The 19415-nt window shown below is 52.1% G+C and overlaps 1 protein-coding gene across 2 annotated transcripts in view; it reads right to left on the bottom strand.

Annotated features, from left to right (window-relative positions):
* Window positions 1–19415, bottom strand: part of SLC12A5 (solute carrier family 12 member 5) — a 38922-nt gene that overhangs the window by 4407 nt on the left and 15100 nt on the right. For both annotated transcript variants that reach the window (XM_045529051.1, XM_045529052.1), the window contains exons 5-21: window positions 19185–19239; window positions 18577–18707; window positions 15966–16207; window positions 14987–15198; window positions 13235–13405; window positions 12827–12925; window positions 12621–12678; window positions 10064–10238; window positions 9029–9147; window positions 8595–8693; window positions 7515–7634; window positions 7095–7199; window positions 5760–5928; window positions 3696–3891; window positions 2677–2846; window positions 2102–2233; window positions 660–767 (exon numbers count right to left, since the gene is read on the bottom strand). In XM_045529051.1, coding sequence (XP_045385007.1) covers window positions 660–767; window positions 2102–2233; window positions 2677–2846; window positions 3696–3891; window positions 5760–5928; window positions 7095–7199; window positions 7515–7634; window positions 8595–8693; window positions 9029–9147; window positions 10064–10238; window positions 12621–12678; window positions 12827–12925; window positions 13235–13405; window positions 14987–15198; window positions 15966–16207; window positions 18577–18707; window positions 19185–19239 — 2361 coding nt within the window. The remainder of the gene's footprint in view (window positions 1–659; window positions 768–2101; window positions 2234–2676; window positions 2847–3695; window positions 3892–5759; window positions 5929–7094; window positions 7200–7514; window positions 7635–8594; window positions 8694–9028; window positions 9148–10063; window positions 10239–12620; window positions 12679–12826; window positions 12926–13234; window positions 13406–14986; window positions 15199–15965; window positions 16208–18576; window positions 18708–19184; window positions 19240–19415) is intronic.

The raw sequence follows: 19415 nt of genomic DNA, 5'->3' as shown, positions 1-19415 counted from the left end.
TATAGGATCTGCTGTGCATTCCCCAAGCAACCTATCATCCACCTCCAGGAGCTCTTCTGTCCCCAGCCTGGGGTACCACCACTGCCTTCTCCAAGGACTCCATCCCTGGGTAAGTCTTTCATCCATACTCCAGGAGACCAGTGGTCCCACATTACCCACACCTGGTAGATCTTACACCCATGCCCATAGGAGGCTCATCACCATTACTTCTGAGAACTCACCAATCACACCGTAGGAGATTTGCCCCTATCACTCACCAGTTATATCCATAAGTACCCATCTGTTACCCACTCCCTGAGAGTCCATTACATGGACTTGTCCCCCACACTGGTATCCCACGCCCCAAGGACTTATCAGCCATACATATTTAGCCTCCACTATTCTCCCTCAGGCCCCAGAAGTCACATACAGAGGGAAACATGTGTCACCCATGCCAAAGTCCCTCTGTCTCCTGGCTGAGAGGTTTGGTAGGCAGGTGCAGCTGCAGTGTGTCCTCCCACTGAGGGGGAGACCAGTGTCAGGAGGGAGACTGGGGAGAGTCATGGTGATGAGGGTAAAGGTGGCAGTGCCAATGGCCAGGGAGTCAGCCGGGGGCCATCCCAAACCTGTGCAGACCCAGCACTGGCGGCAGCTTGAGAGCCCAGCCAGGGCAGCCTCACCTCCCGCTCCCGCTCGTTCTTGGTCAGATGCATCTGTTTGAGAATCTGAGAGCGCTGCTCCATCACCAACGTCTTCTCATAGGTGTAAGCTGAGATGTCACTTTCATGCTGTGGCAGACAGGGGTGGAGGTGGGTTGAGAGGGACAAGGGAGGAAAGCATGAGCTCTGAGCTCAGGGAGGTGGAGCAGGCCCCCTTCCTCCTGCCAGCCTAAGGCTTCCCACCAGTGAATTAATTTCATCAAGGACAGAGCAGAGAGGGCCACGTTCCCGGAAGGCAGGCAACTCATTCGCTCCTCAGCCCAGCACAGGACCAGGCATGTGAATGGATGAACTAAAGAATGGATGGATTTATTAATTGCTAGGTGAATAGAGAAGGGGGAGAAGTAGAAATAGCAGCAAAGGGATGAATAAATACATGCATCAATGAATGGAGGGGTGAGCGAGTGAATACATCAATGAAGGTATGGGTATATTAATGAATACACAGAGGGATGGATGGATGGATCAATAAACTGAGGGTGGATGGACAAGAGGCTGTAGTAGCACAGGCTCTAGAGCCAGCCTCCCTGGGTTTGAATCCTGGCTCTGCCACTTAGTGTGTTGGGCAAATCACACTCACACACCATATAACGTTTGTGGTCAATGACAGACTGCGTACACAATGGTAGTCCCATAAAATTAGAATACCATATTTTTGCTGTACATTTTCTATGGTTAGATATATTTAGATACACACTTACCATTGTGTTACAATTATCTACAGCATTCAGTACAGTAACATACTGTATAGGTTTGTAGACTGGGAGCAACGGGCGCTACCATGTAGCCTAGGTGTGTAGGAGGCTGTACCATCTAGGTTTGTGTAAGACCACTCCATGATGCTCACACAATGACAAAATCACCTAACAATGCATTTCTCAGAGTGTATCCCCATCACTAAGCGAAACATGACTATATTTAACCTTCTATGCCTCAAATTCCTAATCTTTAAAATGTAAATGCTGATAATTGTATCTATCTCATTGGTTGTTGTGAGAATATATACAAGCCAGGCATGGTGGCACATGCTTATAGTCCTAGCTACTTGGGAGGCTGAGGCAGAAGGATTGCTTAAGCCCAGGAGTTTGAGGCCAGCCTGGGCAACATAGCAAGACCCCATTTCTAAGAAGTACATATATATATGTGTGTATATATATATAATATTATACATATATAGTGCATAGAATAGTGCCTGGCATACAATGAGCACTCTTAGGCATGGCTATTCTTATAAAGGAGAGAGGGGTGGATGGGCGAACTCTGACGTCAGAGACTACAAGGTGGATGTGGGGGAAGGGGTCCAGCATCGTAAGCTGATGGGTGTTGGGGTTGCTCTATTTGGTGCTGAGGCCAAGAGGAATGGGGTTCAAGTGGGACTCCAGGAGTGTCTCCTGGGAACTCACCATCTCCACTACTTCGACCTCTGCAGTGATACGTAAGTGGTACAGAAATGTGGTCAAGTCCTTCTTCATCTGAATGCTGTTGTCGTCTATCTGGGCCACAGTGAAGATGCGCATCTTGCACTTCCGCCAGACCTGCAAGGGATGAAAGGGATCCAGGAAGGTCCCTTCCTGCCCAGATGCCATGAGGAGGCCCAGGGCCAGAGGACTCTGTCCCCTCACCCTTCCCACCCACTCCTCACACAGACATGCAGGCCTGAAATCCTCCCTCGCAGAGGCTGCTCCCTACAAAAGCTCCCTGCTTAGGTCTGAGGGTCCTCCACTAGAGGATCACTTGCTTGGGTTAAGCATTGCTCTCCTTTACGGCAATGCACCTGCAAGAGGAGACACAGTTCCTAACATCTCAGAACGAAGGAGGTTATCAGATCCCTTTCCCAGGAGCTCACAGGGAGGAAGGACATGGAAGCTGACCCTGGCCAGAGCCCATGAGCCTTGCTCATGGGTGTGCACACATGCACATGAATAAATACATGCATACACCTGCTCATGCGTGCACACACTCGTGCGTGCACACTCACCTTGTGGTGCCGCAGCAGGAAGGGCAGCAGCATCAGCATGCCCCCATCATGCACAATCCACCAGACGTCGATGCTGCCCTCAGAGAAGCGCTCGGGGTTCCCAGGAAACATGGAAACGTTCTTGGTGACCAGCAGGGCAAGGTGGCCAGCTGTGGTTTCCCGGACCAGCTCTGGGGGAAGCCAAGGAGAAGGCCAGAGGGGGAAACAGTGACTGGGTCTCCCTCAGCACACAGCAGCAGCCACGAGGGCTCCTGGAACCCAGCACCCCACTCCACTCTACCTAGCTTTGGCCTTGAGCTGAGTAGTGAGAAAACCAGCATCTACCTGGGCCTCATCACATATTTGGTTTTGGGATATGGGAAAGTCCTGAAACCTCTCTGGGACTCAGTTTCCCCATCTGTTAAATGGCAATAACACCACCTGCCCTTTCTGATTGTTAAGAACCCACCATGAGCAACCTCACTGAATCCTCCCAGTGCTTTGCAACCATGATCTACCTATAAAGGAGGCAGAATAGCTCAGAGTTAACAATGCAGCCTCTGGGCTTGTTCAAAGCCTGGCTTCCCAGTGGTGTGACCTCAAGAAACTAACAGCGCCTAGCCCTCACAGACTAATGAGAGAATCAGAGAAGGCCTCAACTTGCTGGCACTCACAGCTCATTCAATAAATGTGAGCAATCACATTACTATTAGCAGTGATTACCAAGGAATCTGATACTCAGAGAGGGTGAGTCACTTGTGTACAATCACACAGCTAGGAAGGACCAGGGCTGAGATGCAGACTCCAGCCTCTGAGGCTTCAAAGCTGTAAATCTCCCCACTGCCCGGCACCGTCTTCCTCCCGGGGCCTGTGGAGCCAAGACTGTCTCATTCGCAGCTGAGTCCCCAGCGCCTAGCACAGTGGCTGGCACGTGGCCAGCATTGACTGCCATCGCCTGCATCTGCTGAATCCACACTTGGCAGGCTGTGCTTGGGAAACCCCGCCCTGGCTCTCCACTGCCCAGCCCACCGCAGCGTTACCGATGAAGTTCCTCCACGTCTGATGATCTTCCTTCTGCCGCCAGTTGCGGGGCCAGCCAACGAGCACGGTGTTGTGCTGCAGCCCTCCAAGGCCCCCAGACTGGATCAGATGGGACACGCCGTCACGCAGGTTGGAGGAGATCACTACCTGGCAGAAGCCCTTCACCTTCTCCGCCTCCATCAGGCGCCGGATGGACTGGGGTAGGGGGCACACAGGATCAGACAAGGACTGGCCAGGCCTCCCTGGCCCTGGCTGAGCCCTTTGCAGCCTCCCTACCTCCCATTTCCCCCCTCCTTCCCTCCCAATCTTCCTGAAGCTCAGCTCTGACCATGTCAGTTTCTGGCACCAGAATTGTGCACGGATCCGCATCATCTATGTGCCCAATTCCTTGCCCATCAATCCAGGCTCTTCATGATCTGACCCCACAGTTCCCTCCACCCTGCCGCTGCCCCCACAGTGCCTTGCCTGGCATATTCTCCGTCCCCACCCTGACAGACACCCCCTGCCCCATTGTACCTGACACCCTGCCTAGCCCAACTCAAGTATCACCTTCTTCAGATACCACCCCTGCCCAGATCAGAATTAACCTGGGCTTCTCTTCGTAGCCAGACAATTTGTTCTAACAAGTTTTTAAAGTAGCATAATGATAAGCATTTAAAATGCACATTTCATCTGCACTAGGAGGAAAGCGTTCTTATTCCTCCCATTTTATAAATGAGGAAATGGAGGCTCGGAGAAATCAAGACTTGCGTAAGGACACACAGCTAATGTCACTGTGGGGATCCAAGTCCGGAGAGTCTGGCTCCAGCCGCACACTGTTAACCACTGCCCCGACGCCAAATCACAGAGGTTCAATTCCTATCTGCCACTTCCTGGCTGTGTGACCCTGGTAAGTCACCCAACCTCCATGAGTCTCGGTTTTCTTATCTGTCAAATGGGGGTCATGACAGCTACACTTAGGAATGAAGAGAATCACATGACACGATGCACACAAGGGCTTAGCATCCTGCCCAACACACCGTAAACACTCAACACATTGTTCGACTCGGATGTTATTAACTCTACCATGCGCTTATCAACATCCGGTGGGCTGGAGAGCCTTCTGTGTGTCCTCCCTTCCCCTCCAACCTACGAGCACCCTGAGGGCTGAGACTCGGTCTGAAACACCTCCGTCCAGCCCTGCCTCGCCCACTGCCGGGTACACAGCCCGCTCAGCCGCTGCATGTTGAACTGAACCGACCAGTCCAGGCCTCCAGCTCTGGGCCCTGACAGATTGGTGTGAACAGCCCAGTGAGGCAGAAACAGCTACTGTCACAAGCCATCAGGGGTGCCCCTCCCTGTCTCACCTCACCTCCCTCAGGCCCCTTTTTCTCTCGCCACGGCCCTGAGGGGAGAAAGGCCTGAATCACAGAGAGAACCTACTTCCTCTGCTACCTTCGGGTTCCAACACCTCATAGTGTGCTCCCAGCAGACACTGGCCACCCGGCCCGCCCTGGCTCTGTCCGCTGCGCTGTGGGCATGGACTAGGGGATGGAGACAAGAGCAGGTGACATGGAGCAGGGACCTGGGCTCGAATCCTGACTGTGCTTCCTGCCAGCTCTGTAGCCATGGCAAGCTGCTTTCCCGCTCTGGGCCTCAGTTTCTTCCCGTGCCAAATGTGGACACTCGCCCTGTCAACTCCATGCAGCGTGGGGATCAAGAGTCCATGGGTGTGAAAACACTTAGAAAGATCTACACTTTGGCAGGAAGAAGCCTGGAGTCAGAGTCCAGTGGTCTTCATACGAATCTTGGTTTTCTGTCCTATTAGACAAGTGGCTTGACTTCGCTAAGCCTCAATTTCCTTATCCATAAAATGGGCCCTTCTTGCGCTGATGGTCTTTTGTTCTCTCAGTTGACTTCTAAGAAATTCAGTCCCTGAGCCCTTCAGCTCTTCTTCTAAGGAAGAGGACAGAAAAGCCTATACCCTCTTTGATCCCAAAGGTGGTAAGGAAGAAAAGTACAAAGGGGTAAAGACTGCCTTGCTGAGTGTCCCGGCCTTCCCACACCTCCGGGCCTCTGCTCACCTCCTCTGCCCGCTGGGCCTGGGGATGGTTGTCCAGAAAGGTGCCCTCAAGGACGGAGCCCACAATGGTCAGGCCCTTCCCTGCCTTGAGCTGGGAGGTCAGTGAGAGCAGCTGGGGGTGCACCACGTTCTGGTCTTGGTCCACGCGCACTAGCACCAGCAGCTGCGGCCTGAAGAGGGTGCAGGGTCACGTGATTGTCTACCACCTACCCAACCATCTACCCACCATCCATCCATGAGCACCTCACCTAACCATCTGCCCTCTATACCCGCCATCTACCCATCCACCCATCTAAATAGCCATCCATTTCCTTGAATATCAACCCATCCAACCATCTCACATATCCCTCCATCTACCTCCTGATCCATCTCTCCATTCCCCTCAGTCATCTATCTGCCCATTCAACCACCCACCCGTCTATGTTGTCCTTCAGTCATCCACTCAGATCCATATTAATGTACCTGTGCATGCAGTATTCCCTCAGTTATCCACACATCCATCTATTCACCCAGCTGCCTTCTCATGCATATACGCACTTATCCGTCCACACGTCTATCCATCCATCCATTTCCTTATTCATTTAGCCATCCCATGTGTCCAACCACCCACTGATTTAATAGCCTTCTCTAAGCACCTACTCTGGGCTAGACCCTGTGCTAAGCACTTGGGAATTCACAGACACATAATGCAAAGTCCCAGTCCCTGGAAGCCCCAGTTTAGTAGGCACCAGCAAGGACAAGCCAGCGATGCCCTGGGCATGGTTCTGAGTTTCAGGCTTCACTCTTGGCAAAGTGAAGCTCAGGGAGGTGGGCAGGGCATTAAGCACACGGGCAGCCAGTCAGAAAGGACCCCGGGCTGAGAGGCAGGAGGGGAAGATTCTGTGACATCAGAGACACTCTCTGGCCTCTGATTTTCATGCGAATAAAATGAAGGAATTGCCACTAATCTAGAGATGTCTGAGAGCCCCTATAACTCTCAAAGGCAAAGATTCTCCCAGAGCAAATGCCGCCGTATCTGATGTTGGTCTGTCTGTGTGCTTTCTCCACAGAACTGTGAGCGTCCCATGTCCCCAGAGACTGGAGGGGGCTTGCCACACATCACGCATTCATAAATAGTTTGAACAAGTGATGGAATGAATGAATGAATGACTAGATGATCGGGATGCTGGCGTGGTAGGTGGCATTTGGAGAACGAACCTCTGGAACTCAGGTCAGCCTGGGTGCTTCAGGTGGGAGGGGAGGACCAGGCTGAGCGCCGGGGGCGCCACTCAGGCCCTGGGTCAGGCCCTGCCCCCCGCTCCCGCCCAGTGCACACACGTGCCCACACCCCACTTACCTCCAGTTCTTGGTGTGCGGGGGCCCCTCCTCCAGGCGTAAGAGGGCGTAGCGAGCAGCGCTGAGGGACAGGCCTCGGATCCCGTCACCCCACTCCTTCTCCGCCCTGGGGCCGGAAAGGGGGTCAGGAGAGGCAGAAGCCAGGAGTGGCAGGGAGAACTGTCCACCCCTCATTGGTTGCCCCAGGGCAGAGCCATCTAGCTCAGGCTCAGAAAGGACATGCATGTCACTCCTGCCAACTGACTTAGACAAGCCTTGGAAAATTGCTTCTCAATCCATTCTCTTACCATTCCCGTCCTCAAAGCCTCTGCCCCACCCCACATCACACTCGCGCTCCACCCAGCCCCGTCCTCTCCCACTCCCTGCCTCGGCCACTACCACCACCCCTGCCACCCCTGCCCCAGCCTTTCCCAGCGCTCACCCGCGGTACTCAATATACTTGTAGATGAGGCCGGCGATGAGCATGGCCACCAGCGCGTAGTACCAGGAGCAGATGAACATGAGGGCCAGGCAGAGGCTCATGCCCAGGAAGGAGAGGGTCCTGGACAAGAGGGGAGACGCAGCCTTTGAGCCTGGCAGGGCTGTCGCAGGAATTGGGGCTCAGACAGCAAGAATGAGATGAAGCAGGGTCCAGGCAAGACCAGGGAGACCCACACCAGCACCTCCATGCGGACCACGGGGATATGGGACCTTCTGGATGAATAAACAGCCAGAGACAGGACACTGCCCAAGCCCTGCCCAACTGCTGGGTCACCACACTGCCCCGGTCCCTGTGCCAGACAATCCTGGCCAGATGGGCTCTGGGGCAGTGGTCTCTGGGGGAGTTGGAAGCAGGATCTCCCAGGGAGAGGCCCCCAGCAGAGCAGGAGCATCGATAAGGGAGTCAGGCAGCCCCAGTTCTGGTCCAGGTATGCCATAGTCCTGCTCAGTGACCTTGGGCCAGTCCCTTCCCCTGTTTGAGCCTCAGTTTCCATTTTTGTAGAACAAGCATGGTAATTCCTCCCCTGTCTGCCCCTGGGGTCTACTGTGAGGACGAAGAGCCATAACGTAAAATGATGAGCTGAACAGCCCCTGCGGAGCAGGCATCTCCCACGCACGGCAGTGCTCGGGAGAAGCCCACGAGACAGGTGCAGCTGCGTGCCATTCGCAGCTGAGGAAACTGAGGTTCTGAGAAGCTGTGTCATCAGCTGAGGTCTCACAGCTCGGAAGTGCACAGTCACGATTTGAACTCGGGTCAGGCTGACTTCCAGCCTCCATGCTGTGTTGTGAGATGCTGGGTGTCAGGGGCAGGGGAAGGGTCCCAGCTGAGACGGCTTAGGGTGGCGTCATATTATTACCGAGGATTGTAAGGAGACCCCCTGCAGGGCCTTTCTTATGAGAGTTAGGCAACAAAAGCTGGAGAAAATGGGATGCCTGGTTTGGGTTTGTGCTCCCAGATCTGGAGGGGATGGGCGAGGTGAGGCAGGGATTGGGGTGGGGGGGGCGGGAGCAGGGCACCCACCAGTGGTAGTATCGAAAGCGCGGCCTCCAGTTGGGCGTCCTCAGCAGCGTCTGCACCGCACAGGCCAGATTCACAAACATGTAGCACATCAGGAAGAACCTAGGACACAGGAAGGTCCCGGGCACAGAGATGCAAAGGGGAGAAAAAACAGCGATAGAGACATAAAGGAAGAACGGGGGAATGGGAAAGAAACCAGGGAGGTGGCCGGATCCTGCTCTGCTGCTCAGGACGGGGTTCAAAGCCAAATCCCCTTACAACGCACCCCGATACATGAGGGGCTGAGTCCCTATACAACAAAGGGCAGCTCCTGTGGCCAGTGGGGAACTTGCTGGGGCTGTTAAAATGTTTGGGTGGGTTGTCGTGGGTCACAGCTGAGGGATCCAGGCAGACAAGCCCCCCGAGCTGACGGGGAGAGCAAGAGGCCAGGCACGCACATCGAGAGGATGGGGGCGACCTCATCGAGGGACGCAATGAGGATGCCAATCTCGCAGATACAGGCAGTCAGGAGCAGGGCCCAGGTTGGTTCTCCGTTGGCTTTGCCATGGCCAAAGACCTGGGGACAGAGCAACCATCATGGCAGACTGAGACCTTAGGACTTCTCGTCCCTCTCCCCCAGTCTTGGGAACCAGTGGAGCAGAGGCAGGGATCCTATAAGCAATGAAGAAGGGAGAGGATGTTGTGTTTCTCATCCTCTAGAGCTGCAGTCTCCAGCCCCCAGGCTGCAGACCGGTCCGAGTGGCAGAGCTCCACCTCTCCTACCAAGCCCTGCCTCCCCCCTCCCCCCCCCCACTCCTGCCCTCCCCATCCTTGGAAAAAGTATTTTCCACTAAGCTGGGGGGGGGGCGGTGCTGCAGAGCAGGAGGTGAGCAGGCAAAGCTTCCTCTGTGTTTACAGCTGCTCCCCATCGCTGGCATCAGCGCCTGAGCTCCGCCTCCTCCCTCCCTCTCCCCCCCCATCCATGGAAAAACTGTCTTCCATGAAACCAGTTCCTGGCGCCACAAAGGTTGGGGACCACTGCTCTAGGGAACCCAAAGTGACATCAGGCTTTTGCTGTGTCTCGCCTACCCTGACATTGGTACCCCAGTGCGAGGAAGTTCAAATGATCCCTGGAGGGGGAAAAAGCTCCAATGGGCCAGATGGGAGAGGAGCTGTCGGGAGGCCAGTAAGCGGCCATGACCTTGTGCTCCATAAATCTCCTTTTTTTAAGCACCATGGAGACAGCTACCCTCTTCTTGCCCCTTGGCTGCCTCCCTGAGTCGCTGACCAACCACAGAGCCAAAAGAAGGCCATTTATTTTTCCCCTAAGAGCAGATAATGCTTAAAAAGATGGCACCAACCATGGACCAAATCCCAAATAAGGCACACCCATTCTTCGTAGTGGCCCTGGTTCACTGTGCAGCCTCTCTGGGCAAGGGCCTGGCTGGTGGGTCTACTGGGGGCGCCCAGGCTATCCTTCTCCCCACACTGACCTGCAGGAAGGGCACAATGCCATCCCGCGAGATGGCCTGCAGCAGGCGCGGAGCTCCTGTGAGGCTCTGCAGCCCAGCCCCACAGGTGGAGAAGAAGGATCCGATGACAATGACCCAGGGAGAGGGCCAGGCCAGTGTGCCCACCACCAGGTTGCCATTCACTGCTTCTCCAAACCTAGAATGAAGCAGCGAGGGAACAGGAGATGCCAGTTGAGCAATGCCACCTGGATTCCCAGGGTGGGTCTCCCCACACCAACAGCAGGACCCACTGTATGCCAACCACACAGCTAGACTCTGTAGGGGTAAAACAGGACGCCAAATGTCCTGCGCATTTCCTGTCTGTGTGACCTTGGGCAAGTCACTTAATCTCTCTGAGCCTCAGTTTCCTCAGCTATAAAATGAGATCATTATAAACCTATCTTAGGTCGGGCACATTGGCTTACACGTGTAATCCCAACACTTTGGGAGGCCGAGCTGGGAGAATCACTTGAAGCCAGGAGTTTAAGATCAGTGTGGGTAACATAGCAAGACCCTGTCTCTACAAAAAATTTAAAAATTAGCTGGGTGTGATGGAGCATGCCTGTAGTCCCAGCATTTTGGGAGGCTAAGGATGGAAAATTTCTTGAGGTCAGGAATTCAAGACCAGCCTGGGCAACACAGTAAGACCCCATCTCTACAAAAAAAAAATAAAAATTAGCAGGGCATGGTGCCCTGTGTCTATAGTCCCAGCTACTGGGGAGGCTGAGGTGGGAAGATCACCTGAGCCCAGGAGTTCAAGGCTGCAGAGACCTATGATCACACCACTACAGTCCAGCCTAGGCAACTGAGTGAGACCCTGTCTCTAAAAAATAAATATATAAACCTATCTCCAGCCTGAGCAAGAGTGAGACCCCATCTCTACTAAAAAAATAGAAAGAAATGATCTGGACAACTAAAAATATATAGAAAAAATTAGCCGGGCATGGTGGTGCATGCCTGTAGTCCCAGCTACTCAGAAGGCTGAGGCATAAGGATTGCTTGAGCCCAGGAATTTGAGGTTGCTGTGAGCGAGGCTGACGCCACACATGGCACTCTACCTTGGGCAACAGAGTGAGACCCTGTCTCAAAAAAAAAAAAAACCTATCATATATGACTGGTGAGAGGAAAAAGGAGATAAGACATGAAAGGCTTAGTACCATGCCTGGAACATGGTACTGTGTGATTCTAGTAAATGGGCAACTGTTAGTATTATGTTACTCTGGGCAAATCTCTTAGCCTGTTAGAACCTCAGTGTCTCCATCTGAAAAATGGCGGTGTTGGTCTCATTGTGTGGTGTTGGTGTGAGAATCAAAGAAAAGAATTTTCTAACAATGACACTGTCTTAAAATGGAAGATGCCACCTCCGTAGGGAGAGGCCTGTCCCAGGAGTTGTGCTCAAAGGGGCCGTTGCTAAAAGACTCCAAGAATCAGACGGAGGGCTGCAGTGGGTGGTCTGCTGCACCCCTTGTAGCAGTGTGGGAGGTCTCCGGTTCCAAGACATGAGACGAGATGAGTGGGCATTAAACTGCCCTGAAACTAAAGGTGCTGTAGATGCAAATTGTCCATTTGGCCAGGTCACTCCTCTGCTTAAAACCCTGCAGGGTTCCAGGGGAGGGGTGGGTTGTTTGTTTTTAATATAAAATAAAGCCCCATTCTCCTGGTGCTGAACACCAGACCTCCAGGCCTGGCCCCAGCCTAGGTCCCAGCCTCGTGTCCCTTATTCCATTCCCTTACAGAAGCCTGGTGGTGTCAGTGGAAAGTGGCTCTGTGACAGGTGTGCACGCGCCCTTCAGAAGTGAGTGCTCCAGGAGCCCTGCGCCACGCACAGCTGCAGGCACGCAAACACACGTGCGTGCACAGACACACACGTACACGCATACACACACGTGCAGCACGGCCCCCTCCACCCCTGTTCATGCTGTCCCCACTGCCTGGAATGCTCTTCCCCCTCCAGTCGCCCAATCTCTACTCAACATTGAAAGTGGGAAGGACAAATGAGATAATGGGCAGGAGGCACTTCTAGCCTTCCCTCCTCTGGGAAGGATTCCCTGGGAAGACCCCTTAAGAGAGGATGGCAGCCCCCTCTGCACGCCCACAGCCCCTGGGCTTTCCTGCAGGGCCAGCCCTGCCACTCTGCACTCAAAGTCTGTCTGCCAGTACAGTCACCACCCCCAAAGAGCCCCTTCAGGACAAAAACCGTGTGTTATTAATATTTATCTTTGCTCCCTCCAGAACTGCAGTGACCAACACATAAACATTCAGTAAATATTAGATGAATTAATTGATTTTAAAGAGAAGAAAAGGAACGTATGATTATCCTAAAGGAAATGAGACACCATTCAAGCTTCTGGAACCGGAGTGACAGGAGAAAGATGAAATAAAAGGTAAGAAGGTGACTTTGCAAGCAGCCCCCACGGTCTCCTTGCTACAGGCCCCTGGCACGGGTTCTGGCTCCCCTTGCCGGGTCTGTTTCCCAGAACTCAGCCTCCTGTGCCCACTCCTCCCCCGAAACAGGATCAACTTCAGTTTTCTTACTTACTTGTCCCGCAGGACAACGCCCTCAATGCAGGCGCCAAACAGGACAACGGAGCTGATGTCTGCAGCGGGAGTGAAGGCGAATCCCCAAGGTTGGCGACCCCCTCCTTTCGACACCTCCGGAACCAGCCGGGTAAGGCAGCAACCTCGGCTGTGCTCTCTCCCGCCCTCCCCCACCAACGTGGGTCCCAGTCCAGCAGTGCAGGATACAGACAGCAGAGGTGGTGGCGATGGCCAGGATGGTGCCAGTGGGGATTGACTTCTGGGCATCCCGCAGGTCCCCAGAGCGGTTAGAACCAGCCATGATCCCTGTGAACAGAAGCACCACTAGGACGGGAGCCAGAGCCCCAGGAGGCCAGACAGACAGGGAAGGACCGACACCAGCCTCGGAGTCAGGAAGCCTGGGACCTAGCCCTAGCATGCTGACTTGTCTGAGACCTTGGCCATGGAACTTGGCATCTTCTGGCCTTAATTCCCTCATCTGCCCAGTTGGAACTTAATTGATGGCTCCTGTTACACAACGGGGCTGTTGGACTAAGCCATTCCCAACACGAGCAATGATTCTCACCTCCCCATCCACTCCCAGGCAGAGTCCTCCCTCCCCGAGCTCCCCTTCACCTGTGACTGAGGGGAAGTAGATGCCAACCAGCAGGGTGAAGTAGGAGGTCATATCACTGAAGACATACGGGTGGTCCATGTCAATGGGGGTGCCCTCTGCCAGGCCAACCGAGGCCATCCCACGCCTCTCCACAATCACCCCCTTGGTCAGGTAGGAGCTCCAGAGGTTCTCTGTGGAGAAAGAAGCTGCTCAGGAAGAAGTCAGGGACCAGAGCTCTGGGACCAGGAGGTGGGTGGGGCAAAAAGCCATGGTCAAGATCAACCACATCTCCTCCCCTAGCCTTGACTCGAGTTTTTTTCCACCGACATTTCCTAAGCTCCTGCGCTGGGCCAGGCCACATGCAGGGATTTCACAGATGAACCAGCTCTAGTCCCTACCGTCAAGTAGTCCAATCTAGTGGGGTAGGTAGGCACATAAAGATGGTCTCAACCAACTCAGTGTGTCTCAAATTATTCTCACCATCCACCCACCCCAAACCAGCTCCTTTCTCATCTCCCTTATCCCAGTAAATGGCACCACCATCACTTCTGACACCTTGCCCTCAAAACCTCCCTCTCCCCTTCCCCCACTCAAAATCATCTCTGACTTCTGTCTATTTACCCCTCCTCAGTATTCTTTAAATATGCCCCTTCTCTCCACCTAGGGCTCTTCTACCATGACACTAGTGACCTTTTGGGCGTGATAATTCCTTGCTGTGGAGGACTATCCTAGAGCATTGTAGTATGCTAGCAACATTGTGGCCTCTACCTCTAGATGCCAATAATCCCCCTTCAGTTTTGATAACTAAAAATGTCTCCAGACATGGCCCAATGCCTCCTGGGTGGCAAAACAGCCCAGGTTGAGAACCACTGTGGAATGGTCACTGACATCACTCCATCACTCGTTCAGAAAACCATCATCTCCCCCTCCTGGCCTCACAGCATCAGCCTCCTCCTCGACTCCCGGCCTCTATCCTCTCTCCTCTTTTAGCCCATCTATATTAGCAGCCAGAATGAACCTTCAGAAATGAAGATCTGTGTCCCTCCCTTACTTAAAATCCTTTGGTGGCTCCTCATTGCCTTCAGGATACAGTCCCGACTCTCCAAGGCCCGCCACCACCTGGCTCATGCCAGCCTCCCCTGCATCATCCTTGCCCCTCCTTCCCTTGCACTCTATGCCCCAGTCACACCAAATTACTTGTGGTTGGAAGGACACAATATACTCTTCTGTGTCTGTGTGCTTTTAGGCAAGCTGTTCTTCTGTTTGCAATTCGCTTATTCCTCTGGTATAACTGAAGATTTCCCAATTGTTGTTCAAAACCCTTCTCCAGTGAGTCCAGGAAGCCTGGTCTTGCCACCTTAGACGCATGAACACTCCCTCCCTCGAGAAGTCTCTGGTCACTGAATGCACATCTACATATACCATAGTTTATTTTCTAATCCATTTGTCTCTGCCATTAGACTCCTTGAGGCCAAGGACTGTGACTTATTTATTTTGTGTCCCTAGTGCTTAGCACAGTGCTGAGTACTTAGTAGGTGCTTAGTGCATACATGGTAAGTTAATGACTTTCTTTCCTACTAGTAGTGAGACACTTATCTCCTTTCCATCTCTACCCCTCCTTGAGGCCAAGGACAGAACATGGCCCAGAGTAGGTGCTCAGTTAAAGCTGATTGGATTTAGCTGAATCCCAAGGAGGTCCCCTTAATTCTGACCGCTTAACCTACAATCCCTGCAGTGTTCGCTGGATACCAGCCCTCTTCCCTCCCCCAGACCTTTGATGAGGCCACTGGCAGCACCAGGAATGCCCTGGATCTCTGTGACATTGTTTCGGGTGAAGTATTCATCACAGGTGGCGTTGAGGAAGCGGGAAGAGCAGAAAAGGCCCCAGAGCCGCGTGGTCACTGTCTCGTTTCCTTCCCAAGCCAGCTTGGCACAGACATCAAAGCCATGGCGAGACAGTGTGCGGTTCCCCAGGAGGCAGATCCTAGGGAGAGAAACAAGGGAGGAAGATGGGGAGTGACATAACCTTGCCCTGGCTTCACAACAGAACCACCAGGGGAGCTTTAAAAAACACAGATGCCAGGGCCCCCTATCCAGAGGCTCTGATTTAGTTTGTATGGAGCCTGGCCATCAGCATTTTTTGTTTTTGTTTTTGTTTTTGTTTTTCTGTTTTGTTTTTTTAAGCTCTCCAAATGATTCTCATACACAGCCAAGGTGGAGAACCACACATCAGTGCAGTGTTATATTTCAGCACCGTGGACAGCAGCCCTTGGGTGCTGTCGTCCCCTGAGCAGTGGGACAGAGGGGACTAGGGATGACAGCAGAACCAACAGGGACCTGAGCCCCTGGACCCTCTCTTCTGTGTCCTTTCCCATTCTGGAGAAGTTGTCCACCATTAAGAGATTGTCCCATTCCAGGAGGTTGTCCCCACCCAGGAATGGTTTCCCGATCACAGTGTTTGTTCTTTCAGAAGTCATTCCCACTTTGCTCTTCCTAAGTCCAACACCACGAGCAAGAAGTTGGCCCTCACAAGGGAAATTGTTTCCACCTCCAGAAAAGTTATCCCACTCTGAAGACATTGCCTCCAAACCAAGAGAGATTTTCCCTTCCAAGAGAGGTTGCTCCCAACCCACACCACTCAGATTCTAAGAGGTAGGGAGAGGGGGGTTGGCACAAACTGGTGCGCAGCCCCTGAAACAGGGCCCGGGAGGTAGGAAGACAATGCCTTAGGCTCAGGGCGGCAGCACTCACGGGAAGTTGGGTGGGTCAAAGGCAGACTTGATGACCCCAGCATAGATGGCCAGGATAGAGAGGATGACACAACCCAGGAAGACAAGGGCAAACTTGTTGACATATTTGACACCCACAAATACCACGGTGGCCATGCAGGTGAGCACACAGGTGCCATACACACGCATATTGTTCAACATGGCTGCTGCCTCCCCGCTGGCATCTTCTGCCTTGAAGATGGCCATAGCTGGGAAGAGGTAAGCCTGTGGGGAAAAGGCGGGAAGAAGAGAGACCTAAGTCAGCAGCCCTGTCCTTCAAACACTGCCTGGTGCATGCCCCAGTAAGGATCGACTGAGAATCACCCCAGGGAAACAACCTGGGGTGTTTAGGGCTTTAGGAAAAACAATGCCCATCACAGAATAATCACAGTAGTGCAAGACTGGAAATGACATCCAGTGACAGGGGAAAGGCTAAAGAAGGCATGGCCTGTCCTGCAAGGACTACAACACAGTCATTAAAAACTGACATTGCAAGGAAGTTGGGAGCAATTTTTTCTATTATTTTTATTAATTATAATTCTTTTTTTTTTTTTTTTTTTTTTTGAGACAGAGTCTCACTCTGTTGCCCGGGCTAGAGTGCCGTGGCATCAGCCTAGCTCACAGCAACCTCAAACTCCTGGGCTCAAGCGATCCTCCTGCCTTAGCCTCCCAAGTAGCTGGGACTACAGGCATGCGCCACCATGCCCGGCTAATTTTTTCTGTATATATTTTTAGTTGTCCATATAATTTCTTTCTATTTGTAGTAGAGACAGGGTCTCGCTCTTGCTCAGGCTGGTCTTGAACTCCTGAGCTCAAACGATCCACCCGTCTTGGCCTCCCAGAGTTCTAGGATTACAGGCGTGAGCCACCTCGTCCAGCCCTATAATTTTAATAATTATTTTTTGTTATTATTTCCAACAGAAAGGTGGAAATAAATTAGATGTTCATAACTAGAGGTGGGGTGAATAAATGATGATATTCCCATGTAGACTATGGAGCTGTTAAAAAAGATGACATAAATTTATACGGATGGACTGACTCAAAAAGCTATCCATATTCTATCAGGTGAACACAATCAAGTTTTAAAAAACTGTGTCTCGTGATCTCATTTTTATAAATTTACATGTAAAGATATATATACACATATGTGTGTACAAGTCTGCCTGTGTGGTAGTAGGTACATCCCAATGTTGGAAGTAGTTTCCCCTGAATGATGAAAGTGTGGGTGACCATTGTTTGTTTTGCACATCTGCATTTTCTAAAATTTCCATACTAATTATTAATGTTTATATTCTTACCAAAGTTATTTTCACTTGTAAATGATACTTACAAAGAGAATTTTGAGCTACTTAGGGGAACATTCATGGTCTAGAGTTATATTTTACAAAAGACAGATTATCCATACCACGTGGAAAAACAAAAACTAGAAGGAAATATACCAAAATGTGAATGGTGATTTCCTTTGAGTGATTGTTATTTCCTTCTTTACATTTTTTCTTTACCTCAATATTTTCCCAATTTTCTGCAATGGGCAAAAATTATTTTATAACAATTTTTTTAGATATTTAATTTTTGAAAGTCATGGAGGTCTATTATTCTCCTCTCCTCATTTGCCTCCTTGAGCCTTTCATTCCATCCCGCCCCAATCCAGTAGCTATGGCACCTGCTCGTTCTAGTTTTCCACAGCAGTGTGGTATAATGGACAAGGACAGGCTTTGAAAGTCAGAAAGACCCAAGTTCAAGTCCCTTCCACTCATTCCTTAAACTCTCTGAGCCTTGCTTTTCTCATCTGTAAAATGGCCACCTTCTCACTCATGGTAGAGTAACAAGGAGAAAATAAAATGACACACTGCAAGCAAGCCTCAGGGCCTGCACAGAGCAGAAGCTTGGGAAATGTGAGCTCCACTTCCACATACCAGGGAACCTTCATCAGCACCTACACCTTACCAGAAGGGCAGAAAGAACAGAGACCTAAGTCACCAGCCCTGTCCTTCAAACACTGCCTGGCCAGCTGGCTCCTTCCCATTAGTCACTATTCCTAATAGATCTCTTTGCACAGGTCCCTCACATGGTTCTTCTCTCTTGCAATCCAATAGCCTTCAGCCAGCCCTCAACAACCAACATTCATAGAGTACTTAGCACAGCCCCTGGTGCATGGGAAGCAATCACAAAATGCTAGCTGTCGTGTGACATTGCTGTTATTATTTCTACCATTATTTTAACTCTTATCAACCCACCTCTGCCTACCTACCTGGTAGCTGAGTGACCTTGAGCAAGTTATCTCACCTCTTTGAGCTTATTATTTGTAAAATGGGCATCATAATACTTAAACCTCATGCAGATTCAAGATAATGACTATAAAGCACTTGGAACTATGCTGAGAGCTCAGTGGGTGCCTGATAAACGACAGCTGTTTACGTTACATAATTATTGTATCTTGTCTCCCCAACTAGACTGGGAACTGTTTAGAAACAAAACCACTTCTGATTTCTCTTTGGCCTTACTGAATGGCCTGGCCCATAGCAGGTGTCCAGGGAGCATGGCTAACTGACTGCCAGGCTGGGGTCCCACACCTCCTCCTCAGCCCCTCTTACCAGCAGGATTTCGATGGTGCCCAGGATGTACATGGCCCCAGCAAAGGTAGTGCCCAGGTAGAAGCAGAGGCCCACGGCTCCCCCAAACTCCGGGCCCAAAGACCTGGAAATCATGTAGTAGGAGCCACCAGCTGCAGAGAGAACCTAGTATCAGCGAGAAGGTCAAGAGGCATGGGGCTGCTCTAGGGGGTGAGGGGGGCTCAGTGACAGGGGCGGAAAGGGAGCTGCTCTGGGCTGCAGCCCTAGCAAGAGCACTGGTGGGAGACCCATGCAACCCATTCTGCGTGGATTTTGTAGCACTAATTACCATGTTGCTAATTACCCCTGTAAGAAGGTCATGGCTCAGAAAGTAGGATGGTGGAGAGGAGAGTCTCAGGCTGAGGGGAGAGGGCTGCCATTGCCCTATTCAACAACAGCAACTGCCTCCTTCCCCTACCCTCAGCAGGGCTGCCCTGCCTGCCCCATGAGCAGTTACAGCCCAGCCCCATGGTCTGCAATATTGCCTCTCTTGGGTTCAGATGGCCCCCAAAGCCCAGGGCACCATCCCTCCTTCTGGACATCCAGGCACCTTCCCCCCTCCCTGCCCCACAGAAGCCCCAGTCACATACCAGGCACGACACCGTTGGTTGCAATTGCACTCATCGAGATGGCTGTGAGCATCGTCTGTTGAGGAAACAGATCATCAGAGTGGTGGCTGGGGTGGGGGCCACAGTGGCCTGGGTCAGGGCCAGGCCTTATACCCCATAAACACCAGCCAAACCCACAGGTTCCCTTCTGCTGAGCTTCTCCCTGGGCCTGTTCCAACTTCTACTCCTGCCAAGTCCTGCTCAAGAAAACCT

The sequence above is a fragment of the Lemur catta genome, chromosome 17, assembly GCF_020740605.2.
Source record: "Lemur catta isolate mLemCat1 chromosome 17, mLemCat1.pri, whole genome shotgun sequence".
Taxonomy (NCBI): Eukaryota; Metazoa; Chordata; class Mammalia; order Primates; family Lemuridae; genus Lemur; species Lemur catta.
The sequence above is the reverse complement of the archived record's forward strand: the minus strand, read 5'-3'. Positions and strand labels throughout refer to the sequence as shown.